The following is a 20,178-nucleotide window of genomic DNA, read 5'->3' on the forward strand; positions in this document are numbered from 1 at the left end:
CATTTAGTTTTACTTGCATTTAAGAGCAGTTGGAGGCCACGGAAGGAGTGTTGTATGGCATTGAAGCTTGTATGGCATTGAAGCTCGTCTGGAGGTTTGTCAACACAGTGTCCAAAGAAGGGCCAGAAGTATACAGAATAGTGTCATCTGCGTAGAAGTGGATCAGAGAATCACCCGCAGCAAGAGCAACATTATTGATATATACAGAGAAAAGAGTCAGCCTGAGAATTGAACCCTGTGGCACCCCCATAGAGACTGCCAGAGGACCGGACAACAGGCCCTCTGATTTGACACACTGAACTCTGAGAAAATTAGTAATGTGATCAGGACAACATACAGTAATGGCTATGGGGAGGATAGGTCAGTTTCTATCAAATATGAGCAGAGAATACTGTTGTATCCCAAATGGCACCCTAACTACTTTTGACTAGGGTCCATAGGGCTCTTGTCAAAAGTAGTGCACTATGACTTAACCTATAGGCCTATGTGACGCCACACGGGGGTGGAAGAGGGATATTACTACTTCACAGGATAGGCGGCATTTGAAAGATTATGGTGTAATTGCAGACCGCAACTCAGGGTGGCTCTTGATGTGGGTGTTCCCTGATATCAGGAAACTGCAATTGGTCAGTTGGTTTCTGGACTCAGATGTTTTGTTTAAGTGGCAGGTTAGGAGACTAAGGTTAGGAAAAGGGTTAGCTACAGTGAGGGTTGTTCGATTAATCTCTCCCGCGCGCTTGTGTAGGTGTGTTTTGCACCAGTTGATTGCATTAGTTTTGGAACCGGGTTGCCTCATTCAAGTCCCATGACATAGGAGCATTTGGAATAATGAGTAGGATTCTGTGTTTTTACATGCAAAAGTGATTGCTTTTGAGCTTTATTAGGAAAGTACCATGGGAATGCAGATGCCTTGAGCAGTCTTACACGCCCACCATAACAGCTCAAGAGGACAGTGCTGATTTTCGTAGACACAGCACTCGTGACTGCAGTGCAAGTGAGATGTCCTGGTCAAGTAAAGATACAGTACTGTCTAGAGTTAAAGATTATGTAGTAAGGGAATGGCCACAACAAATAGAAGGGACTGAATTCACAGCAAACAGTGTCAGGAAAACAGAGTTGAGTGTACAGGATGGTTGTATTTTGTGGAGAGCACAAGTTATTTTTCCAAAGCCAGGCTATCCTACAGCAGCAGAGTCACACGTATGAAAGCGTTGGCTAGGAGTTACTTGTGGTGGTCAAAACTAGATCAGGTGATAGCCAATCTAGTCAAGACATGTAATATGTCAGGAACACAAAGGCACCAGCTCCACTTCACCCTTGGGAGTTTCCAGAGAAACCTTGGAGAAGATTGCACATAGATTACACAGGGCCATTCATGGGGAAAATATTCCTGATAATCATTGATGCACATTAAAAATGGATGGATGTGTATCCGGTTAGTTCTGCTTCATTCACGACTACTATATTTGGCCTACGACAGAGCTTTACTAACCAAGGGATACCGGAGATGGTGGTGAGCAACAATATTGTGCCTGTGACATTCGCTCCATATCATCAGTCTTCAAATGTACTGGTGGAACCCACAGTAGACACAAAAAAAATATTTTTTAAAGTGCAGAAGGGAGCATAGCAACAAAAGTGTCACGTGTTCTGTCAGCTACAGAATAACATCTCAATCCACAACGCTTCACACTGGACCTAGTCTAATCAGACCTGAAAAGGAAAGTTGAACGCAAACAAGACAGAAAAATAACCATGACAAACATACCAAGGGCTGACATTTTGGAGAGTGGGACCTTGCCCTTATCTGAAATTTCAGTCATGGGACAAGGGATTCCTGGATTCATAGCCCGGCTAAGAAACAGCTGGTGGCTTTTCCACCGTTGAGAATGAATACTACCCCTAGTGTACGTTGTGCACAGAGGCACGCAAAGCTTCTAAGCTGCTTTAAGGACTTTGAACTCTGAATAAGAAAAAAAAGTATTGAATTGTTTTTTGTTTTTTTTCAAATATTTTTTATTAAACACACACAAGAATGGTGTATAGGTATACAAGACAGGTATACAATTCTTATCTAAACATAAAAGAGCATTCAGGAACAACAAGACCCAGAGCCCTGGGTGCAAAACAAATAATACAAAACAAGGACACATAGAAAGAAAGAGGGAAGATGTCCCCCCTATCCCCCACTTATTCCCCCCCCCCCCCCCCCAACTGCTCGGGTGGCAGGGCCAGCACATGCTGCTGCCCAAAGGTAGATTAAAATATTACAATTGAGAGTGCGTTAATAAGTACAAATTCACAGCGCCGACTTGTCCAAGTAGGAGAGGAAAGGCTGCCAGATTTGATCAAATGTTGATAATTTATTGTTCAGAATATATCTAATTCTTTCTAAGGGAGCATGAATGACATTGGTCTAAGCTCAAAGTGGACTTTAATTTGCTTCCAGATTCAGACTGTGCTATGTATAATAGGATTGTTACAATAAAGTGACATCTCCAGATTGACAGGTGACAAAATCACAGCGCCAATAGAGAAGGGGTGACACTCCTCACGCTCCATACTAAGCCAGCTGGATGCCGGAAGTGCTTCATCCAGCAGAAACGTAACAACGCGGAGGTTAGCGGCCCAGTAATAAAATATAAAATTTGGGAGAGACAATCCTCCTTCCAGCTTGGATTTACAGAGGTGTTTTTTTACCTATCCTGTGTGTTTTATAATCCCAGATGAAAGGATTGATAATTGAGTCCAGTTGTTTATGAAAGGATTTAGGTATGAATACTGGGATGTTCTGATATAGGTAGAGCAGTTGTGGGAGGAAGACCATTTTAATGGCATTAATTCTGCCGAGCAGAATAATTGGGAGAGTTCTCCAAAATAGTATGTTTGCTTTGAGTTTCTGTATCAGGGAGGGGAAATTCTCTTTAAATAGTAAGGAGTATTGTTTGGTAACTACAATTCCTAGGTAGGTCAATTTTTCTGAAGATAACTTAAATGGGAGATGTTCTAGCCAGGTGTTTTGCGACCGTATGGGCATTAATTCACTCTTGTTCCAATTTATTCTGTATCCCGAGAAGGTACCAAACAAATTGATCACATCAAGAATAGCTGGGATACTAGCCTGGGGTTCTGTTACATAGAGGAGGATGTCATCTGCGTATAGGGAAATCTTATTTAGAGTATCTTTAGTATTATAGCCATGTATTGCTGCATGAGATCTAATCGTCTGAGCGAGGGGTTCGATAATTAGGGCGAAGAGCATAGGCGACAGCGCACAACCCTGCCTTGTCCCCCTGTTAAGGTTAAATCGGGGCGACAATGATTGGTTAGTGAGTATTCTGGCACAGGGGTTCCTATATAAAAGCTGGATCCAATTTATGAACTCATCTCCAATATAAATTTCTGTAGGACCTTGAATAGATAGGGCCACTCAACTTGGTCAAAGGCCTTTTCGGCGTCAAGAGATATGACGGTAAGGTCCACGTTGGGTAATCTCTGAGAATACATAATATTGAAGAGGTGCCTGAGATTGAAGAATGAGTTTCTGTTAGGGATAAAGCCGGTCTGATCCGAATGGACCAATTTGCCAATTAAAGTGCTAAGCCTGTTAGCCAGAGTTTTTGCTAAAATCTTTTGGTCTGTATTAAGGAGAGATATTGGTCTGTATGACCCTACCTCTTCTGGATCTTTACCCTTCTTATGTATAACTGTAATGAACGCTTCGTCCAAAGTAGAAGGGAGAGCTCCATCCTCATTGGCCTGAACCAACATTTTGTGCAGGTAGGGAGAGAGCATGTTGCTGAATGTTTTATAGAATTCACCAGGGTATCCATCTGGGCCCGGGGTCTTGCCACTCTTTAGAGATTTAATTGTTTCTCGAATTTCATCAAGAGGTATTTCCTTATTCAGGAAGTTAGAATCTTCCTGGTTCAGGGCAGGAAGATTACAGTCCTCCAAAAATGTTTGCATAATTAAGGGGTTAGGATCCGCTTTAGATGTATATAGAGTCTCATAAAACTGCCGGAATCTGTCATTGATGTCTTTGGGGGAAGAGAGTAATTCCCAGATGCAGATTTAACTTTGTGAATCATTCGGTCACTCAAATTTTTTTCGAAGTTGTCTGGCGAGTAATTTGTGTGGTTTGTCACCAAACTCAAAATATTTTTGCTTGGCATAGAGAAAAGATTTAGCAATTTTAGCTGAGAGAATCTGATTATATTCAAATTTTAAAGAGGTCATTTTTTTATGTTTCTCCATAGATGGGTGGCTAGCATTCTCCCTATCCAGTAAGTGAATTTGTCCCTCCAGTTCTTCCAGTTTTCCTCTGTTTCGCCTACTCCTGGCAGCCTGAAAGGAGATGATACAGCCTCTCAGATAAGCCTTCAGTGTTTCCCACAATAATGCTGGGGAGGTCTCTGTGTTGTCGTTGGTATCAAAGAAAAATGTAATTTGGTCTTTAAGATATTCACAGAATGTTGGTTCTGTGAGGAGCTGAGGATTCAACCTCCAGACCCTCTCGTTTGGTACAATGTCACCCAATCTCAGGGAGAAGGTGAGTGGACTGTGGTCCGAGATTATAATATCATGATACCTCACATTACAGGTGTAGGGGAGTAGTCTAGCATCCAACAAAAAGTAGTCAATTCGAGTGTAAACATTGTGAACATGAGAGTAAAAGGAGTATTCCCTACCCGTAGGGTTAGCGATCCTCCATATATCAAATAAGTTCGATTTTTTTATGTAGGTATTCAAGAATTCGCTTGAATAGGAGGTAGGGGTTCGCCGGGTAGAGGATCTATCCAAATACTGGTCTAGCACACAGTTAAGGTCCCCTCCAATGACCAGGTTAGTATGGGAGATATCTGGAATCAGGGCAAGGACTCTTTTGAAAAAAGAGGGGTTATCAATGTTTGGCCCATAGATATTTAGTAGAGTTACTGAGGTAGAGTGGAGTTCTCCTATTACGATCACATACCGACCCTCTTTATCCGCAAGGGTGGTTTTATGTAGAAAGGGAATTCCTTTCCGTACCAGAATCGCTGTGCCTCTCGTTTTGGCAGAGAAGTTAGAGTGATACACTTGCCCCACCCACCTACACTTAAGTCTGCTATGAGAGTTATTCTTCAGATGGGTTTCTTGCAAAAATATAATATCAGACGAGAGTGCTTTCAGGTGGGCTAGGACCTTGCCCCTCTTAATTTGTTCGTTTAAACCCTTGACATTCCAGGAAGTGAATGTAAGCCCCGCCCTCCTCTCGTTTGTAGTTCCTATGGTGGCCTGCATACCATGTAACTTGATAAAAAGTTAAGAAAGTGCACCAAACCATCAAGATCAGCATATGTAGCACCTACACCCGAGCAGTATCCAACCCACCCCTCCCCCCCTGCAAGCACCTTTACTTCCCACCCTGTTCCCCTAATTTCACCAACACTTACCCCCCCCCATCAACCCATATTTAACAGGCATGCACAAACAGGAGAAAAAAAATATTATAAATAATAATAAACACATTGTCTGGCCGATGCCAAAAAAGCACGGCACGACCTCGAACAAGAGGTAAAACAAAATTCCAACTATATGTTCACCTCTCACTATCCAAGAACTTCTACTAACATATGAACTGAGGAGGCTCCCGCGAATAAAGTGTTCAGTTGGCATCTAATAAACCTAAACAGAATAAGTTGCAACTTAAACATATTGCGCATTTAAGCGTCATCCTGGGTCAATCCCAGAGATAAGCAAGATATAGCCTCAAGATTATATTGCTAAGCACTGCCGGTCAAAAATTAAACCATCCGCAACCAACATAGTCAGCCGTACTTTTACATACTGTGGGTCAGGAGATCGGAACAAGGATTTGATCAATTAAACATTCCCCCCATTTAAAAAAAAATATATATATACACACACACACACATACATACCCACACAAAAAAATCGTATATAAAAATATATATTTAAAGAATATGTATATACATCCATATGCACATATACACATACTGTGGTATGAATGTTTGTATAACAATCTACACTGATTTAAAATATACACATACATGATACTAAAATGCTAAGAGAAAATAGTAATAAAGTACAAATAGTAATTATATGTACGCACACCTACACAGCCATAAGCACTAAAGAGGGCTGGTGGGGCTCTAGTCGGGAGAGCGGCCCACGGCTAGACAAAGGCAGAATGGCACAAAACATCAACTTGCTAACCAGGTGTCTGCGTCTGCCCCTTCCCAACCATCACCCCCAGTCCCATGCAAGCAATAAATAAATGGTATGGTAGTAAGAATAATGTAAGGATTGTAAAATAAATAACGAAACAAAACAAAAGTGGGGGAATATAAGTATATCCATCCGAAAGTGTCAGTGATCAAACCTGGAAGTAAAAATATGCATCGCTCTGAGCACAGCCGGGATGAAAGTGAATTTAATGTTAAATGAGAGCTCTGACCGCCCTCCATTGGTCGGCTCAGCGTCTTACATGTTCGGTAGCCCTTGTTGAGCCCGTTTAATACGGTTTCACCCAATATGGTATAGTATGGATTCGAGTCCATGAGCAGACCCTAACACGCAATGACAAGGCACTCTAACCTGTACGGGGGATTGGTGTATATCCCCAGATAAACTTCTCTGCGTCCAAAACCGAGGAGTGCCAAATCTTCTCACCGGAAGGCGGGGTAATTCTTAGTCTTGCAGGGAAGAGTAAGGCTGGGCGAAGATAGAGTTTGTAGAGTTTGGTCATGACATCTCTGTAGTCGGCGCGATGCTTTGCCACATCGGGCGCATAATCCTCATATACACGGAATGGATGCCCTTTATGTGACAGGTTGCCACTCATTCGAGCTTCACGCAGGATAAGATCCTTGGTCTTGAAACTGACAACAGATGATTACTGGGCGAGGACGTTGGCCCGGTCCAGGCACTGGGACAAGGGAGCACGATCCAGGTGGGGATCCGAATCCAAAACATCCGATCCCATTGCATCCTTCAATAGCTTGGCGAAGAAGTCGGTGGGGCGAGAGCCCGCCTCTACCCCCTCTGCCAGACCAACAACGCGAAGGTTATTACGTCTGGATCGGCCCTCCAGGTCTACCACTTTCACAGAAAGCCTCTGCACACTATCCTGCAATGACGTGCATAGCTTCTCTAACTCGTCGATCCTACCAGCGTTGAATTCAGAAGCTTTCTCAAGGTCCACAATACTCTTGCCATGCGAAGCGACCGTTCGAATGATGCTCTCGATTTTGGTGTCCCGTTCAGCAATAGTGGCCTTAAGATCCTCAGCTATAGCAACACGTAGCTCCCCCAAAGCCCAGGTAAGTTCTGTAAGTGTCACGTTGTTGCAGGTGCCTCCCGCCATGTCTGTCTCGTTGTTTAGTGGGGAGTAGGCCTCCGCTGTGGATTTATTGTCCTTTGGTCGCTTATTATTCGGCATTTTCATATAAAAAGTTACAATCTTGTATTAGAAAGAAACGTTTGTTGTAAAAAGTGCCATAAAGTAGGTTAAATTAGATTATTTCGCAAAAAAGTTGCAGGAGCCTCTCACGCACAACCGTTCACTCCAACATGCTAGCTCCGCCCTATTGAATTGTTTTTAAAAGACAAATAAAAGACTCACAGTGAAAAACCTCAAGAGTTAAATACTTAGTTACCCAAGCATGTGACATTTTTTTGTGAAATGTCATGTTTATTGTTTACACTGACAGACTTGTTTAGATAAGTAGAGTACATACACTACCGTTCAAAAGTTGTGCTCACTTATAAATGTCCTTGTTTTTGAAAGAAAAGCACATTTTTTTGTCCATTACAATAACAAATTAATCAGAAATGCAGTGTAGACATTGCTAAAGTTGTAAATGACTATTGTAGCTGGAAATGGCAGTTTTTGTTATGGAATATCTACATAGGCGTACTGAGGCCCATTATCAGCAACCATCACTACTGTGTTCCAATAGCACGTTGTGTTAGCTAATCAAAGTTAATCATTTTAAAAGGCTAATTGATCATTAGAAAACCCTTTTGCTATTATGTTAGCACAGCTGAAAACTGTTGTCCTGTTTGAAGAATCAATAAAACTGGCCTTCTTTAGACTAGTTGAGTATCTGGAGCATCAGCATTTGTGGGTTCGATTAGAGGCTCAAAAGGGAAACAAATAACTTTCTTCCTAAACTTGTCAGTCTAGTCTTGTTCTGAGAAATGAATGCTATTCCATGCAAGAAATTGGCAAGAAACTGAAGATCTCGTACAACGCTGTGTACTACTCCCTTCACAGAACAGCGCAAACTGGCTCTAACCAGAATAGAAAGAGGAGTGGGAGGCCCTGGTGTACAACTGAGCAAGAGGACAAGTACATTAGTGTTTAGTTTGAGAAACAGATGCCTCACAAGTGCCCAACTTGCAGCTTCAATAAATTGTACCTGCAAAACACCAGTTTCAACATCAACAGGTGACTCCGGGATGCTGGCCTTTATATTCCCTTAGCAATAAGCGCTTAGGCAATGTCTTATGTTCGATATCGTTAAAAAAGTGTTTTATTTGTAAAGATGTAATATTGAAATCTTAAGAGGGGAGGAATGTGGTATTAACGTCATTACACATACACATTACCAGGTTGTTTAGCACTTGAGTACCTTTTGGTATCATTATTAGAGTATTGGAATGCACCCCAATACACAAGTTGAGTGCAGCTGTGACTGCCGGCCTGTTACACCATGCTCCCGGTTAGTAATAAAGTAATCAGTTTATAATGAGCTATTACCTTAGTCCTCTCCCAAGGCATAAAGAGTTCCAAGGGTTATAACAACTGTTGAAAAAGCAGGGATTCCTGATTAATCAGGAAAGATCACATTCCTGATAAGTTATATTCTATTCAATGTGGGCCATACCTTTAGTATTGACATAGTCGTTGCCTTCGTCATCACTGTCATCGCTCTTTTCCACAACGACATTCATATTGCCCTCTGCGCCACTATTTTCTGTGAACACACAAACACAGGCTTGAGGTTAAGAACACATTCTTATTTTCAATGACGGCCTAGGAACGGTGTGTTAACGGCCTTGTTCAGGGGCAGAACGACAGATTTTTACCTTGTCAGCTCAGGGATTCAATGTTGCAACCTTACGGTTCACTAGTCCAACGCTCTAACCGCCTGCCTGTTACGCAAATGCAGTAAGAAGCCAAGGTAAATTGCTAGCTAGCATTAAACTTATCTTATAAAAACAATCAATCATAATCACTAGTTATAACTACACATGGTTGATGTTACTAGTTTATCTAGCTTGTCCTGCGTTGCACCGGAGACCTTCTCCCTTACCTCACCTCGCTCATCAACTCATCCCTGACCGCTGGCTACGTCCCTTCTGTCTTCAAGAGAGGGAGAGTTGCACCCCTTCTGAAAAAACCTACACTCGATCCCTCCGATGTCAACAACTACAGACCAGCATCCCTTCTTTCTTTTCTCTCCAAAACTCTTGAACGTGCCGTCCTTGGCCAGCTCTCCCGCTATCTCTCTCAGAATGACCTTCTTGATCCAAATCAGTCAGGTTTCAAGACTAGTCATTCAACTGAGACTGCTCTTCTCTGTATCACGGAGGCCCTCCGCACTGCTAAAGCTAACTCTCTCTCCTCTGCTCTCATCCTTCTAGACCTATCGGCTGCCTTCGATACTGTGAACCATCAGATCCTCCACTCCACCCTCTCCGAGTTGGGCATCTCCGGCGCGGCCCACGCTTGGATTGCGTCCTACCTGACAGGTCGCTCCTACCAGGTGGCGTGGCGAGAATCTGTCTCCTCACCACGCGCTCTCACCACTGGCGTCCCCCAGGGCTCTGTTCTAGGCCCTCTCCTATTCTCGCTATACACCAAGTCACTTGGCTCTGTCATAACCTCACATGGTCTCTCCTATCATTGCTATGCAGACGACACACAATTAATCTTCTCCTTTCCCCCTTCTGATGACCAGGTGGCGAATCGCATCTCTGCATGTCTGGCAGACATATCAGTGTGGATGACGGATCACCACCTCAAGCTGAACCTCGGCAAGACGGAGCTGCTCTTCCTCCCGGGAAGGACTGCCCATTCCATGATCTCGCCATCACGGTTGACAACTCCATTGTGTCCTCCTCCCAGAGCGCTAAGAACCTTGGCGTGATCCTGGACAACACCCTGTCGTTCTCAACTAACATCAAGGCGGTGGCCCGTTCTTGTAGGTTCATGCTCTACAACATCCGCAGAGTACGACCCTGCCTCACACAGGAAGCAGCGCAGGTCCTAATCCAGGCACTTGTCATCTCCCGTCTGGATTACTGCAACTCGCTGTTGGCTGGGCTCCCTGCCTGTGCCATTAAACCCCTACAACTCATCCAGAACGCCGCAGCCCGTCTGGTGTTCAACCTTCCCAAGTTCTCTCACGTCACCCCGCTCCTCCGCTCTCTCCACTGGCTTCCAGTTGAAGCTCGCATCCGCTACAAGACCATGGTGCTTGCCTACGGAGCTGTGAGGGGAACGGCACCTCAGTACCTCCAGGCTCTGATCAGGCCCTACACCCAAACAAGGGCACTGCGTTCATCCACCTCTGGCCTGCTCGCCTCCCTACCACTGAGGAAGTACAGTTCCCGCGCAGCCCAGTCAAAACTGTTCGCTGCTCTGGCCCCCCAATGGTGGAACAAACTCCCTCACGACGCCAGGACAGCGGAGTCAATCACCACCTTCCGGAGACACCTGAAACCCCACCTCTTTCAGGAATACCTAGGATAGGATAAAGTAATCCTTCTCACCCCCTTAAAAGATTTAGATGCACTATTGTAAAGTGGCTGTTCCACTGGATGTCTTAAGGTGAACGCACCAATTTGTAAGTCGCTCTGGATAAGAGCGTCTGCTAAATGACTTAAATGTAATGTAAATGTTGCATATAATCGATGTGGTGCGCATTGTGAATAAGGACGGTCGTTGCTCCAACGTGCCCAAATCAATACACAGAAGTATATATTTTTAAACCTGCATATTTAGCTAAAAGAAAGGTTAGCAGGCAATATTAACCAGGTGAAATTGTGTCACTTCTCTTGCGTTCATTGCACGCAGAGTCAGGGTATATGCAACAGTTTTGACCGCCTGGCTTGTTGCGAACTAATTTGCCAGAATTGTACGTGATTATGACATAACATTGAAGGTTGTGCAATGTAACAGGAATATTTAGACTAATGGATGCCATCCGTTAGATAAAATACGTAACGGTTCCGTATTTCACTGAAAGAATAAACGTTTTGTTTTCGAAATGATAGTTTCCAGATTCGACCATATTAATGACGTATTTGTGTGTTTATTATATTATAATTAAGTCGATGATTTGACATTTGATAGAGCAGTCTGACTGAGCGGTGGTAGGCAGGAGCAGGCTCGTAAGCTTCGATTCAAACAGCACTTTTGTGCGTTTTGCCTGTAGCTCGTCGCTGTGCTTCAAGCATTGCGCTGTTTATGACTTCAAGCCTATCAACTCCCGAGATTAGGCTGGTGTAACCGATGTGAAATGGCTAGCTAGTTAGTGGGGTGCACGCTAATAGCATTTCAAACGTCACTCGCTCTGAGACTTGGGGTAGTTCTCCTTGGGCCGACGGCTTTTGTGCCGCGGCTTTTGTGGAGCAATGCTTCGAGGGTGGCTGTTGTCGATGTGTTCCTGGTTCGAGCCCAGGGAGGAGCGAGGAGAGGGACGGAAGCTATACTGTTACACTGGCAATATTAAAGTGCCTATAAGAGCATCCAATAGTCAAAGGTTAATGAAATACAAATGGTATAGAGAGAAATAGTCCTATAATTCCTATAATAACTACAACCTAAAACTTCTTACCTGGGAATATTGAAGACTCATGTTAAAAGGAACCACCAGCTTTCATATGTTCTCATGTTCTGAGCAAGGAACTTAAACGTTAGCTTTCTTACATGGCACATATTGCACTTTTACTTTCTTCTCCAACACTTTGTTTTTGCATTATTTAAACCAAATTGAACATGTTTCATTATTTATTTGAGGCTAATTTGATTTTATTGATGTATTAAGTTAAAATACACGTTCATTCAGTATTGTTGTAATTGTCATTATTACATACAATGAAAAAAAATAAAAAATAAATAATAATAATAATAATCTGCCAATTAATCGGTATCGGCTTTTTTGGTCCTCCAATAATTGGTATCGGCGTTGAAAAATCATAATCGGTTGACCTCTAGTTACAGCCTTATTCTAAAATGGATGAAATCAAATAGAAATTCCTCATCAATCTAAACAATACCCCATAATGACAAAACAAAAACAGGTTTGTAGAAATGTTAGCAATTTTTTATATATAAAAAACAAAATACCTTATTTACATAAGTATTCAAACCCTTTGCTATGAGACTCAAAATTGGAGGTCAGATGCATCCTGTTTCCATCCTTGAGATGTTTCTACAACTTGACTGGAGTCCACCTGTGGTAAATTCAATTGATTGGACATGATTTGGAAAGGCACACCTGTTTATATAAGGTCCCACAGTTGACAGTGCATGTCAGAGCAAAAACTGAGCCAAAAACTGGCCAAACTGAGCAATCGGGGAAGAAGGGCCTTGGTCAGGGAGGTAACCAAGAACCCGATGGTCATTGTGACAGAGCTGCAGAGTTCCTCTGTGGAGATGAGAGTACCTTCCAGAAGGACAACCATCTCTGCAGCACTCCAACAATCAGGCCTTTACGGTAGAGTGGCCAGGCGGAAGCCACTACTCAGTAAATGGCACGACAGCCTGCTTGGAGTTTGCCAAATGGCATCTAAAGGACTCTCAGACCATGATAAACAAGATTCTCTGGTCTGATGAAACCAAGATTAAACTCTTTGGCTTGAATGCCAAGCATCACATCTGGAGGAAACCTGGCAACATCCCTACGGTGAAGCATCATGCTATGGGGATGTTTTTCAGCGGCAGGGACTAGGAGACTGGTCAGGATCTAGGGAAAAATTAATGGAACAAAGTACAGAGACCCTTGATGAAAACCTGCTCCAGAGCACTCAAGACCTCAGACTGGGGCGAAGATTCACCTTCCAAAAGGACAACAACCCTCAGCACACAGTCAACACAGGAGTGGCTTTGGCACAAGTCTTTGAATGTCCTTGATTGGCCCAACCATAGCCCGGACTTCAACCCGATCTAACATCTCTGGAGACTGAAAATAGCTGTGCAGCAACATCCAACCTGACAGAACTTGAGAGGATCTGCAGAGAACAATTCCCCAAATACATGTGTGCCAAGCTTGTAGCGTCATACCCAAGAAGACTCAATGCTATATAATAGCTGCCAAAGGTGCTTCAACAAAGTACTGAGTAAAGCCTCTGAATACTTAAAAAAATGCAATATCAGTTTTTTATTTTTATTTTTTTAATTTGCAAACATTTCTAGCCTGTTTTTGCTTTGTCATTATGTGGTATTGTGTTTAGATTGAGGAAAAAACACAATTGAATCAATTTTAGAATAAGGCTGTATTGTAACAAAATGGGGAAAAAGTCATGGGGTCTGAATACATTCCAAAGGCGCTGTATTGTCATGCATTTCTCTTTATTGTTTATATTCTAATATCCATTTATTTAAGTGTTATTTAAATATCAATAAAAAATTCAAAATATTTTAACCACAAGATGTCACAAAAGCCCTATTCGCAAGGGACTAGTATTACTATAGAACGTCGGTTATGTAATTATTACCCCAGAATTTCAGTGTTTCCTGTTGACGATTCAGAGAGGATTAGTTAACAAACAGCCCCTGTAATATTTTTTTTCCCCTCATTCAAATCGATCCCTTTATGACAGAAGTCTGGAGGCTCTGCTAGGCGTGAAGATATCTCAAATGTCTAGGGATAGCCTAACAATGACCTAATGGCCTTCAGTTCAGAGAAAGTCTAAATAGTAATGCATATCAATAAGAACCATGAACTGTAACCTATGCAGACATTTAATTACCAGACTTATTTGGCCATTTTTCAATTCATTGGCACAATATAGTCTACGTCATCTTTTAAAAGTGAAGTTTGGCACTAGGAAAGTTGATATGTGACAAAACAGATCATTCACCTGTGGGCTACATGCATAGGACTTTGTTTTAGCCATTAACTTGTTCCCATGTTTATACCCAAACTAGGTGCAGCATCTGTTAAAACTAATATCCCCTCAAAACACAGGGATGACGATCCAGGATAGTAATAAAGTAAACCATTTATAAAGAGCTACTCCCTCACTCCTTCCAAGGGATAAAGAGTTACATGGGTTATTACAACTGTCAAAAAAGCAGGGATTCCTGATTACATCAGGAACATCCCTAAAAAGTTCTATTCTATTCAATGTGCCAACGTGGGCCATACCTTTAGTATTGACATAGTCGTTGCTGCCTTCATCACTGTCATCACTCTTTCCCACGTCGACATTGACCTCCGCGTCATTGCTTTCTGTGAACACAAAACACACACAGGATTGAGGTATACAGTCGTGGCCAAAAGTTGAGAATGACACAAATGTTAATTTCCACAAAGTTTGCTGCTTTGTCTTTAGATATTTTTGTCAGATGTTACTAAGGAATACTGAAGTATAATTACAAGCATTTCATAAGTGTCAAAGGCTTTTATTGACAATTACATGAAGTTGATGCAAAGAGTCAATATTTGCAGTGTTGACCCTTCTTTTTCAAGACCTCTGCAATCCGCCCTGGCATGTTGTCAATTAACTTCTGGGCCACATCCTGACTGATGGCAGCCCAGTCTTGCATAATCAATGCCTGGAGTTTCTCAGAATTTGTGGGTTTTTGTTTGTCCACCCGCCTCTTGAGGATTGACCACAAGTTCTCAATGGGATTAAGGTCTGGGGAGTTTCCTGGCCATGGACCCAAAATATCGATGTTTTGTTCCCCTAGCCACTTAGTTATCACTTTTGCCTTATGGCAAGGTGCTCCATCATGCTGTTCTTGGATGGTTGGGAGAAGTTGCTCTCGGAGGATGTGTTGGTACCATTCTTTATTCATGGCTGTGTTCTTAGGCAAAATTGTGAGTCAGCCCACTCCCTTGGCTGAGAAGCAACCCCACACATGAATGGTCTCAGGATTCTTTACTGTTGTCATGACACAGGACTGATGGTAGCGCTCACCTTTTCGTCGGACATGCTTTTTTCCCAGATGCCCCAAACAATCGGAAAGGGGATTCAGAGAAAATGACTTTACCCCAGTTCTCAGCAGTCCAATCCCTGTACCTTTTGCTGAATATCAGTCTGTCCCTGATGTTTTTCCTGGAGAGAAGTGGCTTCTTTGCTGCCCTTCTTGACACCAGGCCATCCTCCAAAAGTCTTCGCCTCACTGTGAGTGCAGATGCACTCACACCTGCCTGCTGCCATTCCTGAGCAAGCTCTGTACTGGTGGTGCCCCATTCCCGCAGCTGAATCAACTTTAGGAGATGGTCCTGGCACATGCTGGACTTTCTTGGGCGCCCTGAAGCCTTCTTCACAACAATTGAACCACTCTCCTTGAAGTTCTTGATGATCCGATAAATGGTTGATTTAGGTGCAATCTTACTGGCAGCAATATCCTTGCCTGTGACTTGCCCTTTTTGTGCAAAGCAATGATGACGGCACGTGCTTCCTTGCAGGTAACCATGTTTGACAGAGGAAGAACAATGATTCCAAGCACCACCCTCCTTTTGAAGCTTCCAGTCTGTAATTTGAACTCAATCAGCATGACAGAATGATCTCCAACATTATCTTCGTCAACACTCACACCTGTGTTAACAAGAGAATCACTGACATGATGTCACCTGGTCCTTTTGTGGCAGGGCTGAAATGCAGTGGAAATGTTTTTGGGGGATTCAGTTAATTTGCATGGCAAATAGGGACTTTGCAATTAATTGCAATTCATCTGATAACTCTTCTGGAGTATATGCAAATTGCCATCATACAAACTGAGGCAGCAGACTTTGTGAAAATGAATATTTGTAATTTTCAAAACTTTTCCCCACGACTGTACGGTGCATTCAAGAAAGTATTCAGACCCCTTCACCTTTTCCACATTCTGTTACGTTACAGCCGTATTCTAAAATGGATGAAAGTCCCACAACCTACACACAATAGCCCATAATGACAGAGCAAAAAGTGGTTTAGAACATTTGATTAAATAAACATTTATTAAAAACAAAAATCACATTTACACCCTTTGCCCAGTATTTTGTTGAAGCTCCTTTGGCAGCGTAATCCTCTCAAGCTCTGTCAGGTTGGATGGGGAGCGTCGCTGTACTGCTATTTTCAGGTCTCTCCAGAGATGTTCGGGTTCAAGTCCGGGCTCTTGCTGGGCCACTCAGAGATTCAGAGACTTGTCCTGAAGCCACTCCTGCATTGTCTTGGCTGTGTGCTTAGGGTCATTATCCTGTTGGAAGGTAAACCTTCACCCCAGTCTAAGGTCCTGAGTGCCTATGGAGCAGGTTTTCATCAAAGATCTCTGTACTTTTCTCTGTTCATCTTTGCCTCGATCCTGACTAGTCTCCCAAATGCAGGTGTTTCAGCCTAGCTCATGCTTTCTGTGGTGGTGGCAAGCCAGCAGAAAATTGGAGCATTGTGCTGTGATTGGCTTAGTGTTCTGTCACTCATGGGGACAGTACGTCATCGCCAAATTTAAGTCCTTAGTAAGGGTAGACACCCAAAATTTCAGCCCTTTGGATCCTGCCATAGAGTTACATTAGAAGTGCCCATCTAAGAAGACTCAAGGTTATTGGCCACAGATAAAATGACATCAAATCACATTGTATGTAGCTTAGATTGGACTGATCATGTCAACATCTTACTTTCAAAGTCTTAGCTAGCAGTCATCATCATGTATCAAGTCGACAATCTACTGGCAAATCCTTTTTATATGTAGAGAAATTATAGATAAAACTCATCGGTGCTCATCGGCCATAAAGATTACACGACAAGTTGGAAATCGCAAATTCATGAGTCATTTGGAAGGAATCAGTGACTAACTGGAAAGGAACCAGTAACTTAGCCTGCTATTCAATGGAGTGGGTGGGTGTGCCAAAATTTGCCCAAAGGACCGCCGCACAACCTTCACAAGGCGAGTACAAAAATGTATTTTACGCTGCTGCATAAATTATGAATTATGCAAGGGAGATATGTATACTGTAGCTAGTAGTAGCCCATGACCCTCACCCTAATAATTTGGTCTATTGTATTGTAAACACATCGTTCATGGTCAGTGTGTGCTTGTTTGCCAACTTTTTTGTACAGTTTTGACAGTGCTACTGATAATAGTGGTGGCGCTTGGCTTGCACGTGCAAATTCAGCACACACAACATTCTCTAATAGAATGGTGTTATTTGACATGTCAAAAGCTTATTTAGCACATCATATATATGACGTGTATCTTTTTTGACACAAAGACCCAAACGGCGTTTAATGTGCCTCACCCTAATCATTTGGTCTATTTTCACCTCTTAATTTTGCCTACTGTTCTAACTTGGTGGTGCATATAACCTGTTTTAGAGAAATGTAATCATTGAATATTGTAAGAGCTTTCACTGTCTGTTCATATGCCCCTTTATTTATCCTACAGTTCTGACTTGTTGTACAGGGAGTACACGAAGAACGGCCCATGTTCTGAATTCTGTCGCTGTACATTTAAAAAATGCTGAACAAATAGTTTATTACTACGTCCATCGTCGCTCGCTCATTAATGTCTTAATCGAAATTACGGATTGCCTCTTATCCGCTCATCGTTCCCTAATGCCATGTTTTGTATATCTCAATTGTTAGTAGACACCACATTTGTTTAAGCAAGTCGCCATATCAGCTATGTTTTTTTTAAAGGCAGTTAATGAGGCTGAATTAACTGTTTTGCTGCAAGACAACGCTCCGCTGATAGCCAGGTGTAGCACCAAGAATTCACTCGATTCACTCAAAGAAAGCTCTGCTGTTGGCTCTATCATGCATCTAAAAAATGTAATGTTGAGTTTGCCCCACTAAGATTTACATGCTAAAATCGTCACCGGACCTAATGGCCTTCAATTCGGAGAAAGTCTAAATAATAATGCATATCTAGAGTTGGTGGCAGAACAAGGGGCATTTCTTATTTTATTTAACTAGGCAAGTCAGATAAGAACAAATTCTTATTTACAAAGACAGCCTAACCAGGACAATGCTGGGCCAATTGTGCGCCGCCCTTATGGAACTCCCAATCATGGCTGGTTGTGATACAGCCTGGAATCGAACCAGGTTCTGTAGTGACACCTTTAGCACTAAGATGCAGTGCTTTTTTAGACTGCTGCGCCACTTTGGAGCCCCAGCAAAAAAATATCTCTATTTACATGTTGCTTATGAGTGCAATTCACAATACTTTTGGATTATAATTGGATTTTAAGGCTCCTATGATTGTCCTGTTTAATATAATGTTTGTGTCATCATCGCAAATCAACTGCATTCAACTGAAAAACAGCGTTTATCTCAAGGCCATCAGACTGTTAAACAGCAATCACTAGCACAGAAAGGATGCTGCCTACATACAGACTTGAAATCATTGGCCACTTTAATAAATGGAACACTAGTCACTTTAAAAATGTTTACATATCTCATATGTATAATACTGTATTCTATACTATCTATTGCATCTTAGCTTATGTCACTCTGTCATTGCTCATTCATTATTTATATATTCTTATTCCATTCCTTTACTTAGATTGTGTATTAGATATCTGTTGTGGAATTGTTAGATATTACTTGTTAGATATTACTGCACTGTCGGAACTAAAAGCACAAGCATTTCACTACACTCGCATTAACATCTGCTAACCATGTGTATGTGAACAAAATTTGATTTGGATGAGTTCTTGGTTAAGCTGTTACTGAAAATGTAAGCAGAACTAATTAATTGTCTGTGCCTCTTGGGTAGTTTAAGGGGAAGAGATGATATCGCTTTTCAGACAAGATAAGAATGTTTGGGTTATGTTCCATTAGTGGGAGAAAAGTATATATTTTAGACAGATTGGAATGTCTGGTTTATGAGGGGAGTAGAAAGCATCTCCGGACCTAAACAAAAAACAACGGGGCTATCGTGGGAAACTGATGATGTCATTTTCAGTTTATAACCTGTGGAAATCTGTGTATGTAGTTAGTACTCTCTGGAATTAAACGCTCTTACCTGGCTTTTAAGACTGGTCTCGATCTACTTCATGCATAATTAATGAACTTACACCTCATTAATGAATTAGAAACGAGTGCGAATTTGGTTTTGGCAATAAAACATACAGGAATTTAGAATTCCTCTATCAGTAATAAAGACATACATTTTAAAGAGCAACTCCCCTCCCTCCTTCCAAGGCATAAAGAGTTCCATAGGTTATTCTGCTTTTTTGACAGTTGTAGATTCCTGATTAATCAGGAACACCCCTAAAAAGTTAGATTCTATTCAATGTGCGCCATACCTTTAGTATTGACATAGTCGTTGCTGCCATCATCACTGTCATCACTCTTTTCCACGTCGACGTTCATATTGATTTTCACATTGCCAACCGCGCCACTGTTTTCTGTGAACACACACACACACACACAGGATTGAGGTATATACACTCCAGTCTAAAACCATTGTGATGTCTATACTGATAAACCTACAGGCCGGATTTCTACTGCAGCACTCACCCTGCTCTTTGTCCTCCTTTGCTTCCACATTGACATATCATATGAACACGATGTGAATACTCCAGACAGCATTTGATCAAATAATATTTTAATGGCCCATCGAGACACGTTTTCTAAACCTCCGTCTAACGTTCTGCACGTGCTTCACAAAAACATGAATAAGGAAATAAATCTGCTGCTGGCAACATACGTATGCAAATTAGCGCACTATTCAAGCTGTATCGCTGAAGCTTTACAGACTGTGCACATGTTAAGGTAATTTGAAGCTTTTACCTTGAATGCAGTCTTTGCCAAAGCGGGGGCATAGCCTTCACATTTCAATCACGCTATAAAGCGGAACTTCTGTGATAAGGTTTGAATAGAGCCCTTAAAATCAACAAAAAAACTTGAGTCTCCTAAATCTACATATTGTCATGCATTGCACTTGTGATTTCAACTTAAAATGTCTTCGTGTGTGCATTGTGTAATATCCATGTATTCAAGTGTCTTTAA

At 42.1% G+C, this 20,178-nt stretch overlaps 1 protein-coding gene across 3 annotated transcripts in view; it reads right to left on the reverse strand.

Annotated features, from left to right (window-relative positions):
• Window positions 1-20,178, reverse strand: part of LOC115145259 (uncharacterized) — a 35,518-nt gene that overhangs the window by 5,701 nt on the left and 9,639 nt on the right. The window contains exons 10-13 of one of the 3 annotated variants that reach the window (XM_029686690.2): window positions 19,473-19,574; window positions 14,388-14,471; window positions 8,895-8,984; window positions 8,768-8,812 (exon numbers count right to left, since the gene is read on the reverse strand). In XM_029686690.2, the coding sequence (XP_029542550.2) occupies window positions 8,769-8,812; window positions 8,895-8,984; window positions 14,388-14,471; window positions 19,473-19,574 (320 nt within the window). In that variant the 3' untranslated portion in view covers window position 8,768. Of the gene's footprint in view, window positions 1-688; window positions 1,338-8,767; window positions 8,813-8,894; window positions 8,985-14,387; window positions 14,472-19,472; window positions 19,575-20,178 lie in introns of those variants that run through there. The other 2 variants (XM_029686691.2, XM_029686692.2) reach the window with 2 other exon arrangements.

The sequence above is a fragment of the Oncorhynchus nerka genome, linkage group LG17 (genome assembly GCF_034236695.1).
Source record: "Oncorhynchus nerka isolate Pitt River linkage group LG17, Oner_Uvic_2.0, whole genome shotgun sequence".
Lineage (NCBI taxonomy): Eukaryota > Metazoa > Chordata > Actinopteri > Salmoniformes > Salmonidae > Oncorhynchus > Oncorhynchus nerka.